We start from the raw sequence: 12047 nt of genomic DNA, 5'->3' as shown, positions 1-12047 counted from the left end.
TGAATAATTGCTGTACTAATATGAATACTGATACTAATCATTGGTTTACTAATATGAATTCTGATACTAATCATTGGTGTACTAATATGAATACTGATACTAATCATTGGTTTACTAATATGAATACTGATACTAATCATTGGTGTACTAATATGAATACTGATACTAATCATTGGTGTACTGATATTACTGATACTAATCATTGTTGTACTAATATGAATACTGATACTAATAATTGTTGTACTCATATGAATACTGATACTAATAATTGCTGTACTAATATGAATACTGATACTAATCATTGCTGGACTAATATGAATACTAATAATAATAATTGCTGTACTAATGCAACTACAGTATGTCATATTTTGTTATGCACATTTAGTTCAGCATCTCTTTTTGATTTGAATTTATAGAAGGAGAAACATGAAATGGAGAGGGGGGTTCTTTGGGTTATGGGGGTTCTCAGTGTACAGAGGCGAGAGGGCGGGCGGTGGGGTAGGTACTACAAATCTCTGAAAAACAATCCCCCTTTCATGCATGTCTGAGTGCTCCTGCCCCGCCCATCAACAAAAAAATCTGCACCTCCCCTTTTTCTCCATCCCTCTGACTCCCTTCCCCTGTTCCCCTTCTCCTGTCCCCCCTTCCCCTGTCACACCATCACCCTGACCCTCTCCCCCTGTCCCCTTTTCCTCTGTCACCCCTTCCACTGTTCCCCTTCTCCTGTCCCCTTCCACATCCCCATATTCCTGTCTCCCCCCTTCACATGGATGCATGCACTCAGGCACATAACACTCCGACACCCCTTCTTTCAGCCCCTCCTGTATGCACCGCTGCTGTCCTTTATTTTTCTCTCCTGATGACAAATGAATTTGCATATTTTTTTCCCCAGAGAGGCCTCAATAGAATGCATAAATACATTGGTGGTGGGCTGTCTAATCCCCCTCCTCTCCTTTCCTTGCCTCTCTTCTCCCATCTTCTCATCTCCGTTCCTCTCCTCTCCTTTCCTCTCCTCTTCTCTCCTTTCCTCCCTGTGCTTCATGCACAGGCTGGCTGGCTTTCTGTCATTATACTACCGGTGCTGCTGCTACATGGGACAGATGACAGTAATAATAGCCAGACAGAGACAAATGGGGCTCTGGATAAAAGTTCCCCTTAGGTACAGATCTGGGATCAGTTTCTGCTCCCTGAATCCTACTCGTAGATATGAGCGGTGGAATTTCCCCTCCCCCTATTTTTTTTTCCTTTGTTAAAAAAACTTGACTGTATTTATTCTTATCTGTCAAGTAAGTCTATTAGGTCCCTCCCCTCAATTGTTCCTAGTGGGTGGACATATCCCCTCCCTTTATTTTTAATTACACGATGCTAGAATGTATTCCTATGGCAAATTCTGATTGGTGCCGCTATCAGTGTTACCCTTCGATTGTTCTGTAGGTCTAAGGGTATCAATGTAACCTCTAAAGAAAATGGAGACGTTTGACATAACAGCAGGCAACAGAGTATGCATACAGGCCCTGATACATAGAAATTGGATTGTAGAAATATAAATCAAGGGTGGTTGAATTTAAGATGATGATAATGATGCCAAAAAATGTGGCTAACAAACAGCAAGTTAATATCAGAATGTGAAAGGAAAGCTTCATCATCCTCACAACTATAATCACATCCCCATCATCACCATCATACATCATCAACATCATTATCATCACCCCCACCATCATCATCACCATCATTATCATCACCCCCACCATCATCATCACCATCATTATCATCACCACCATCATCACAAAATCACATCACCATCGCCAGCATCATCATCAACACCATTGTTATCATCACCATCATCATCAACACCACCACCACCATCATCATCACCATCATCACCATCATACATCATCAACATCATCATCACCACCACCACCATCATCATCACCACCACCACCATCATCATCACCACCATCATCATCAACACCACCATCCTCATCATCATCATCAGCAGCAGCATCCCCTGCAACATCACTACCATCATCATCATTACAATCATTATCGCAAAATCACATGACACTCACCACCACCATCATAATCACCACCATAATCACATCATTACGTCACCACCATCATCACCGTCATTATCATCACCACCACCACCATCATAATCACCATCATTATCATAATCACCATCATTATCATCATCACCATCATTATCATCATACATCATCACCAGCATCACCATCATTATCACCATCATCATCATCACCATCATTATCATCATCATTATCATCATCACCATCATTATCATCATCATCACCACCAGCATCACCATCATCACCATCATTATCATCATACATCATCACCAGCATCACCATCATCATCACCATCATTATCATCACCATCATCACCACCATCACCATCATCATCACCATCATTATCATCATACATCATCACCATCACCACCATCATCACCACCATCATTATCATCATACATCACCACCATCACCATCATCATCACCATCATCATCATCATCATCATCATTGTCATCAACACCATCATCATCATCACCATCAACACCATCATCACGCCATCATTATCATCACCAGCATCATCATCACTACCATCATCATCTTCACCAGCATCATCATCACTACCATCATCATCTTCACCAGCATCATCATCACCAGCATCATCATCACTACCAGCATCATCATCACTACCATCATCATCATCACCAGCATCATCATCACTACCATCATCATCTTCACCAGCATCATCATCACCAGGATCATCACCAGGATCATCACCATCACCATCACCGCCATCATCATCATCACCAGCATCATCATCATCATCACCAGCATCACCATCACTACCATCATCATCACCATCACCACCATCATCATCACCATCACCGCCATCATCATCATCATCATCATCACATCATCACATCATCACCATCATCACATCATCACATCATCATCACTACCATCATCACATCATCATCATCATCACCATCATCATCATCACTACCATCACCATCATCATCATCACCATCATCATCATCATCACCAGCATCATCATCACCAGCATCATCATCACCAGCATCATCATCATCATCACCAGCATCATCATCACCATCACCACCATCATCATCATCACCAGCATCATCATCACCAGCATCATCATCATCATCACCAGCATCATCATCACCATCATCACCATCACTACCATCATCATCAACACCACCATCATCATCACCAGCATCATCATCACCATCATTATCATCATCATCATCATCACCATATCATCATCACCAGCATCATCAACAGTACCACCACATCATCACCATCATCACCATCATCATCACCGCCATCATCATCACCAGCATCATCATCACTACCATCATCATCATCACCACCATCACCACCGCCATCATCATCATCACCAGCATCATCATCACTACCATCATCATCTTCACCAGCATCATCATCACCATCATCAACACCACCATCATCATCACCATCATCATCACTACCACTACATCATCACTACCATCACCATCACTACCATCATCATCACTACCATCATCATCATCAGCTTTATCATCATCATCATCACCAGCATCATCATCACAGCATCATCATCATTATCACATCATCATCGCCAGCATCATCACCATCACCAGCATCACCATCATCATTGAATTCTACGTTAGACATGATCATTATCTTGATTGTTGTACTTTCCACACCCAGCAAAGACAATGTCTCAGAGCCCTATAAAAATCCCAGCGTTTTTTTGTCAGTGGTATGATGACGATAATTGATTTGATAATGAATGAGCAAAACCAGCACTGTCCCATTTACTATAATATAAAGGGCATGGTGCTATCAACAAGGGTACATTCAAATCTGCTTATTAAAAATTGTTACAAAAAATTGTCAAGATCAAAATATGATTATATTTCTAATGACACATTATTGTTTTTATTAAAATTGTAAGTTAGGCTTGAATCAATCCATGGATTGACTTTATATGTGTGAATTGAATGTACCTATAAGGGGCTACTGAACTCTGGACCTCGAAGCCAGTTCCACACAATTTCTTCATTGTTCCCTCTTATCAGAGACTGATTTAGACCTGGGACACCAGTTGTGTACAAATAATGATCATGTACAACAGAAAAGCAGCAGACTCCGGACCTCGTAGGTTAAGATGGGAATACCCCATGGGCTATGGCATTTAATACAGTTCTATTCATAGGAGTGCGAGCGCATGCGATAATTGGAACATTGGGTTGAAACATACACGCATAGGCTACTGTAAGCGCGTTGACATCAAAGATATTTTAGTAGGTCTCCCGCGATGCTCTTCCTTGTATCATATCAAATGTATTCAAAAGGTTTAGCCTTTAGCTACATTGTAACAAAACGTACAGTTACAATAGAAGAAAAATAACGGTACAAAGTAACGGTTCGAGTCAGAGCTGTAGCCTACTGCGCGTCTCACCGCTCCATATAGCCAGAAGAGCGCACATGAAACAAAGTAACGGTTCGAGTCAGAGCTGTAGCCTACTGCGCGTCTCACCGCTCCATATAGCCAGAAGAGCGCACATGAAACAAAGTAACGGTTCGAGTCAGAGCTGTAGCCTACTGCGCGTCTCACCGCTCCATATAGCCAGAAGAGCGCACACGAAACAGGTTATGTTTGTGGTGCTCCCACTGATAGCAATATACCCCATGTGCATTAGATGAACCTATGTGAATAAAGAATCTTGTATTTATCTTAAACAATCACTATCAACACAGTAAACGCCGTCTCGTGTCGAAAAGCAGAGCGATGGTGGCTAAATAATTAGACAGTTATTGATACACCTGCATTGATAGGTGTGTCAAGAGCCTATTGATTGGGTCAAAAACAAATGCCAAATTATCTAAAATTCCTTCTACATTACATATCATCCTACCAAGAGGTCGCTCAAACACTTTTCTATTATTCCTATTTAAAACCCACCATCCTATTCTTTAATGAACAAAGTCATAATTTGCTAATAAAGTTAACATTGGGTGGTGTGAATAGTCAATGGTTGTGATTGATGATCGGGGGAAACGCTTACCAACACCCGTATCGCGTTCACTTTACCTCTCTGTAGCTCACTAGAACGCTCCACGTTGCCCCATTCATTTGCTACACTGTGTTCAAAACACATAACTCAATACTATAGCAAACACACTACTACACGATCTAGCAAGCTGCGCGCCCCAAGCTCAGCACTAGCAACATGTTTCGTATCACCGCGCCACTTAAAACTCCGGTGACGTTTCACAAAAAATAGCCAATAGCGCATCGTCTGATATTAGGGCAATGAAAAAGTTATATCCAATCAGACGTGCGATACACTTGGCGGTGGCCAATGGGAGGCGAGCACCATCGACAGTAATGTTACAGAAGCTAAGACTGAAGACACTGCGTATCGCTGGTATTCAACATACAGCCATTGCAGTGCATTGAGATACAGCGGCAGCCGCTTTGGTAAGTATCAGGCACGAAAAAAATGTTAAGTGTCGATAAGGATGAAAGTGATAAGAAAATGCAGAAATACCTCAGAAATGTATTGACCATGTTTGAATGTTAGGTTGGAAACAATTTTGTGATTTTTCATTCGAAGCGAACGTAAAAAAAACAAGAAATTAGCCAGCTAACGTTACTTACTCTACAGTAAGCACACATTAGCCGCTCGTTGAAAAAAGGAAAAAGCAAAATTAATCAGTGGAATTTCAATACAAACGTCGATTTCCTTGAATGCAAATTATTTTATTAATTCATGTCAGGTAAGTGTTGCATTGTTATGATAAAATGTGGTTTATTTATCGAATTAAAAATCAGTAATGTCCAGCGGACAGCTGGCTATGTAACATTAGCGCACAAACATGGTTCATGGTGGAAGACACGGTTCATGGTATGAGCTCCAGCCCATAGCTAGCCATTGCAGTGTTGCGAGGCTGTGATGCCTCTCGTGCGAAGATGAAACCGTGGGAAAATCGAAAAGAAAAATATAGAAAACATTATGGGGAAAAAAGCTGTTAATAGTTATTTTTCACCAATCGCCTCATAAAAGAGTGAAAAAAATTACCTCAGGAATCTGCGCTTTACTGTAATGGCTGACTACTCGCATAGGAAAAATGCAGACAGCCTTACAAGCGCAGTTCACTTCAACTTTTTCAAACCGTGATTTCTCACCAAACACGCATAAAACTGTAAAATCTAACGATTGGAAATGAAAGTCACATCTGTCCTTGTTCCAACGACAGTATTTTTTTATTTTACCGTCGAGGTTAAAGGGGTGAAATCACAGATTGAAATAAGGTGGGTACCCGCGGTTGCGCTGCCCTCTACTGTATGCAATGTAATGGCCAAAGATTTAACTAACCCAAGATAGACCACAGCCTATCGTTTCCAATGGGAGCAAATGAATTATAGTGGGCAGAACAAGCAAGGACGTGGGCAGAGCAAAGCACAAGTTAGCATATCCTATTGGCACGTTGTAAGCATTTATTTGCATATTTCCGTTAGAGAACGCCCACTCTGAAGTGCGCGTGTGCAATAACTCAATATGCCCATGAAGTCGTTCTAAACCACGCAATTTTATGAAACATTAGCAAAGGGTAAAGTCTATAAAACATAGTCCAATCTGTTCTTTACATATTCTAGTAATGGGAACAGAATAATTTATTGAGATCAAATGTTTAATTGATTAGAAAATGTGCAGGATGTTGGACAAAATCTATCTCATTCCATCTTCTCCCACTGCCGACCACAAGGCTTCCTCTCATCACCATATTTGGTGGCGAGTGGAATTGCCTGCTGGATTTGTACATCCGGTGAAACATCTGGTTCATTGTTCTATCTGTGTAATGGGGTCGTCACTAGTTACCATAGCCAAAAAGTCCTAAACCCCGCCTATTTCCACAATTTATCTTCTTAAAATATGATCTTAAACCTAACCATAACCACACTGATAACCTTATGCCTAACAATGACCTTCCATTAAGACCAAAAAGCACATTTTTGTTTTCATTCATTTTTACGATTGACAATTTTGACTTTGTGGCTGTGGTATCTAGTGTAAACCGTGTAATGGCTGTGCATTGACACAAAGAGAAGGAGCCATATTCTCCACGTTAGTGGATGAAGACAAGCGGCCATTCCGAGCTAATAGGAAACTAACTCAACACAGCCCGCACATAGGCATAGCACAGACCCAGTGTATTGCTATAAACGGCGGCTAATGCAATAGGAATCTACCGGGGAAAAGTATTGTCATGCTCGCGGGCTTTGTCAACATGTTTGTCGATTAATAAAGCGACCGGGAATGCGGGTGGAGACATTTCAGGGCGACTTTCTTTCACGAAGAAGGCATTCTTACAAAATGGAAGAAGAAATATTGCCGTCGTTGTTGACCTCCTTTTCCTCAACGAGAAGCCTATGCGCCATTACTACTTCACTCGGCAGATAGAAAGGCATTGCTTTGTTACAACACAGATGTACTGTATAGCTTCCAGTAATATATAATCGGAAATATTAGGGATTTTTTTCAAATTTTATGATTTTTTTCAAATGTTGCCAAATGGAGTTTAGAGTGAAAGGGAAGCATCTTTTGACGTTATTTTGTGGTTTTAGGGTATTTTTCTCGATTTTTCGGAGTTTGTTTTTTCTAAGGAATATATTTCTGTAGACTTAAATGCACTATAATTTTAACATTATACACGAATTCATCAGAAACGTGGCGATATGTATTTCTCATTTTCTTTCTGCTTTAGTGCGTGAAACATTTCAAATATTTGCATACATATGCAGAAGAGTATCCAATGTTGCACGCATTTTTATCTAGACTGAGAACTTCTGTAACGTTCTGTAGCTAAAACTCAAATCATCGAATGACAAGCATTCTGCATGAAATAAAAATATCAAATGTGACGAATTTAAGTAAACAAAATGCACGAAAATAGTATTAAAAAGTTACATTTCTCATGATTTGACCAGTAAAAATAACGGATGCGTTTTCGGCAAAGGGCACAGTCCCTGTGACAAACACTCCTCTAGAAAGGGTTTGTTTTCCACAAACGTATTGTCAAGCAGACAGAACAAACGAACCAGACGTGTTTATTCGCAGAGGGCTGCGTTTACAGTTCTGATGCCAAGAGTGCGAGAAGGAAACCGTCTTTAGTGCAGGCTGGTAGGGGGATCCAAATGATTAGAAAATGAATAATCAAAATCAATAACCAATACTATATTATTTAATGTCTTCAACCCCTTTGTCAAATAAAATCTAACTCAGTTACAACACATATTTGTAATAAGTTGAGAAAGAGCTTCCACCTGCGTGTAATATACACCTGGGTCTGTGAGGGCCCTCAGTCAGGTAGTCAATTTAAACCATGAGGCGCAAAGAGCTTTCAGAAGAGTTCAGGGATAAAGTTGTAGATCGGCACAGATTAGGGGAAGGTTATAAGAAAATTTCCCATACATTGAGTATCCCATTGGGTACAGTCAGGTCAATCATTAAGAAGTGGAAGGTGTATGGAACCACTGAGACTCTGCCCAGATCAGGACGGCCTTCCAAAATAAGCAGTTGGGCGAAAAGGATTCTCGCTCTAGAACTCACCATGAGGCCAACTGCCTCTTTGAAAGAGCTGCAGAGTTCCATGGCTGAGATGGGAGAAAATGTCCACGAATCAACTATAGCTCGATCATTCGCCAACTGTAGCCGGTATGGCCGATCGGAGAGAAGGAGAACATTACAGAAAACAAACAGCGATCTCCAATCACGTGCAGAGTTTGCAGAAAAGCATTTAGGTGACACTTAAAAATAAAAAAACTGACAGTAAATAGTTTTTCTGTCATAAAATACTGAATAAAATGACCTACAATGTTTATAATATTTAACATTGTTAACTTTTTCTTTGCTGTTTTGCTCATTTCTAAAACATTTCATTTTTAGATATTGAGATGGGGAAAGATCCAAGGAAGCCGAGGGGCAAGATGTCCTCCTATGCCTACTTTGTCCAGACCTGTCGGGGGGAGCACAAGAAGAAACACCCGGAAGCTTCCGTCAACTTCTCAGAGTTCTCCAAGAAGTGCTCTGAGAGATGGAAGGTAAGTATGGAACACATCTCAGCTGTGATTGACTAGCACCCTTTTAAATTATTCACAATTTAGTACAGTGCTTTTGACCAGCACCCCATGGGCCCCTGGTTAAAAGTAGTGCACTAAATAGGGAATTGTGTGCCAAAAGTAGTGCACTAAATAGGGAATATAGTGCCATTTTGGGAGCCCCTTTAGTTGAAACTGTCCTGTACCACTATCAATCCCTTGATAGTTGTCTTTGGTACAACTTAGTTTCAAATGAATGGTGTCACAGCTAAGTTGTTCCATACTTATTTGCCACCCCTTGTGTATCATTCTCTTGTAAATGTTGTCTTCCTCTACCACTGTGTGTTGCCCCTACCTGACACAAAACACACTCATCACTATTGGCATCTTACCACCAGTGTTTTCTACTTGTACTTAAATACCTTCTTCATGTTGTTGTTTTTCTCTCAGACCATGTCCGCCAAGGAGAAGGGGAAGTTTGAGGATCTGGCCAAACTGGACAAGGTGCGATATGAGAGGGAGATGAGGAGCTACATTCCTCCCAAGGGAGAGAAGAAGAAGAGGTTCAAGGACCCCAACGCCCCCAAGAGACCATCGTGAGTACTGCCTGACAGAAAAAGACAGTCATCTGTGACTCATGTCTCAGAGAAGCATGTCTAAAGTAAATTAATGAAAAAATTACTATAATAAAATAATGAACAATAAAAGTGATTTGAATTGGATTACATTTGAATAAAACAACTACTGCATTTAATGCACCCATTTAACACTACAATTTAAACAGGGTATCCCATGTTTTGGCAACAGCAATCAATTCATGATATCCAAACAACATTAATAAGAATTCTCTTTCCTTTCTTCCACCGTCTCTCCCCTACCGCCGTCTCTCCCATCCTCCAGGTCTGCGTTCTTCATTTTCTGCGCTGACTTCAGACCCCAGGTGAAGGTGGAGACCCCGGGCCTGTCTATCGGTGATGTGGCCAAGAAGCTGGGAGAGAAGTGGAACAACCTAACAGCGGAGGACAAGGTGCCCTATGAGAAGAAAGCTTCCAAGCTGAAGGAGAAGTACGAGAAGGTAAACAAACAACCCTTTTTTTGTTCCTTCGTCAATTTGGAGGACCTGTAACACAGTGCAGTCAGACGGGGGTGACAGGTGTATTCTGAGGGCTGTGTCTAATTTGGACTTTCTCGTAGTTCATATCAATATCGTGACAATTCAAGTTAGACTTGTGGATTTCAACCTGGGGTTCGGCTCCAAGTGACCAACAGTATATTCTACAGTTTGATTAGAAATACCTTAATGTCACCAGTCGAAAGATCTACTAACACCAGGGGTGTAATTGTTTATCAACGTAAACTAGCGTCTCTATTGGCCAGAATAGGTAAGTCCCTCCGTATGCTGATCCTGTCCAATAGAAATACTAGTTTTCGTTCTAAAATGTAAAATGTTGTAACTGTTTGGAGTAATGATTACACCCCAGTCATCTGAAACACTAGCCACGTGTCATTCAGAGCAACAGTTAAAAAAATAAAATAAATGTATCTCCTCCACTTCCTTGTTCTCAGGACATCACTGCGTACCGCAACAAGGGTAAGTTGCCGGTCAGCATGCCAGCGAAGGCCGCCACACCCGTCAAGGACGACAACGATGACGACGATGATGACGACGACGATGAGGATGACGATGGTGAGGATGACGATGATGAGGATGACGAGTAGAATACCGTTGTTACCTATAGCACTTACAATGTCTTGTTTATAAAGCATTTAACTCCCCCTGTACACAACACTTACTGAAAACAAAACAACATTTAAAAAATGAAAAAAGACACAAAAAACCTGTACCAAAAAAAAAAAGTAACCACTGTGTATAAGAATCGTTTTTAAGCTGTACAGTTTTTTTTCTCCTTTTCTACAACAGTGTCATTTGTGTTTGTCTAGTGTTCTTCTCTTCTAGTGGTAGGTACTATTTATACCAATTATCCCTGGTTGCATCACAAATGAAACCCTATTCCCTATTTAGTTCACTATGAGACTCTGGTCAAAAGTAGTGTACTCAATAGGGAAAGGGTTGCCATTTGGTATGCAGACTTGCCTGGTACAGTTTTAAAGCGGCTGTAAAATTGTCTGGGAAACCGGTGGGTCTATTTTCCCGATGTAGCAGTGCACAGCAGCACACTACCTAGTTATACGTTGGGGTCCTAGAAGTTCTTCTGTTTTCAATGACCGGTGTATTTGTTCTCTTATTTTAGATGCCGTATTATCAACGTTATTTTACTGTACTGTTTGAATACCACTGTAATTACAAAAAATAAGAAAGGATTATATCTGTTTTGGTTGATTCTGAATTGCTTCTGACATCAATAAACATTTTTTTTAAAATATATATATTTTGTATTAATTAAATGTTTTCTTGTAGATGGAACACCACTAGATGATTATCATGGTTAATAGATACAAGTCATTAGTCGGTAAGCTGTTGCACTATCATACTGTTACTGTTTTCCAACCTTTGATTGTGTCGTACGGTGTCGTTTGAATAGAATGGGCACGGATGGAAGTAGTAACTCAAAGCCAATGCATCTATAGCTCATCAATGAACCTGTTTGATGTAAAGGTCCAACTGATTCTGTATTGACTATATTATCCACAGGGTTCCTCCCAGGAGGAAAGTCATCTTCACTGCTTTGTTAACACAAGTGTCTTAATTGACAACCAGACAATAATACATTCCGTCATGAATGGTACTTATGGGTTATCCTGTCTGGGAATAATCATAGCTGTGATGCCGTGTTCACGTGCTAGTCGTAACTCTTGACATTTACGACTTGGTAAGTGGTTGAATGCGTCACGTGTATCACTGCAACCAGTTAGCAAGTTGGACATTTCAGAGTTTCCT

General features: G+C 40.6%; 1 protein-coding gene across 2 annotated transcripts; it reads left to right on the top strand.

The window, feature by feature from the left end:
* Nucleotides 1-5418: 5418 nt before the first annotated feature.
* hmgb1a (high mobility group box 1a) lies at nt 5419-11534 on the top strand. 2 transcript variants are annotated; one of them, XM_055911569.1, is made up of 5 exons: nt 5419-5527; nt 8997-9151; nt 9599-9744; nt 10049-10223; nt 10715-11534. In XM_055911569.1, the coding sequence occupies exons 2-5, from the start codon at nt 9005-9007 to the stop codon at nt 10865-10867; spliced, it is 621 nt and encodes a 206-aa protein (XP_055767544.1). In that variant the 5' UTR covers nt 5419-5527; nt 8997-9004; the 3' UTR covers nt 10868-11534. The 2 variants fall into 2 exon arrangements, with proteins under 2 accessions (XP_055767544.1, XP_055767543.1); XM_055911568.1 differs by lacking the exon at nt 5419-5527 and adding an exon at nt 6715-8851.
* The last annotated feature ends 513 nt before the right edge of the window (nt 11535-12047 follow it).

This window comes from Salvelinus fontinalis, unplaced genomic scaffold, assembly GCF_029448725.1.
Source record: "Salvelinus fontinalis isolate EN_2023a unplaced genomic scaffold, ASM2944872v1 scaffold_0073, whole genome shotgun sequence".
Lineage (NCBI taxonomy): Eukaryota > Metazoa > Chordata > Actinopteri > Salmoniformes > Salmonidae > Salvelinus > Salvelinus fontinalis.
Note: the sequence above shows the minus strand (reverse complement) of the source record. Positions and strands in the feature narration are given on the sequence as shown.

Excerpts from the sequence above, each read along its gene's own strand:
- hmgb1a (XM_055911568.1), top strand. The coding sequence starts at position 8,434 with ATGAGGCGCAAAGAGCTTTCAGAAGAGTTCAGGGATAAAGTTGTAGAT. Across the intron at positions 9,152-9,598 it reads AGTGCTCTGAGAGATGGAAG|ACCATGTCCGCCAAGGAGAA; the intron begins GTAAGTATGGAA and ends TTTTTCTCTCAG. Across the intron at positions 10,224-10,714 it reads TGAAGGAGAAGTACGAGAAG|GACATCACTGCGTACCGCAA; the intron begins GTAAACAAACAA and ends CCTTGTTCTCAG.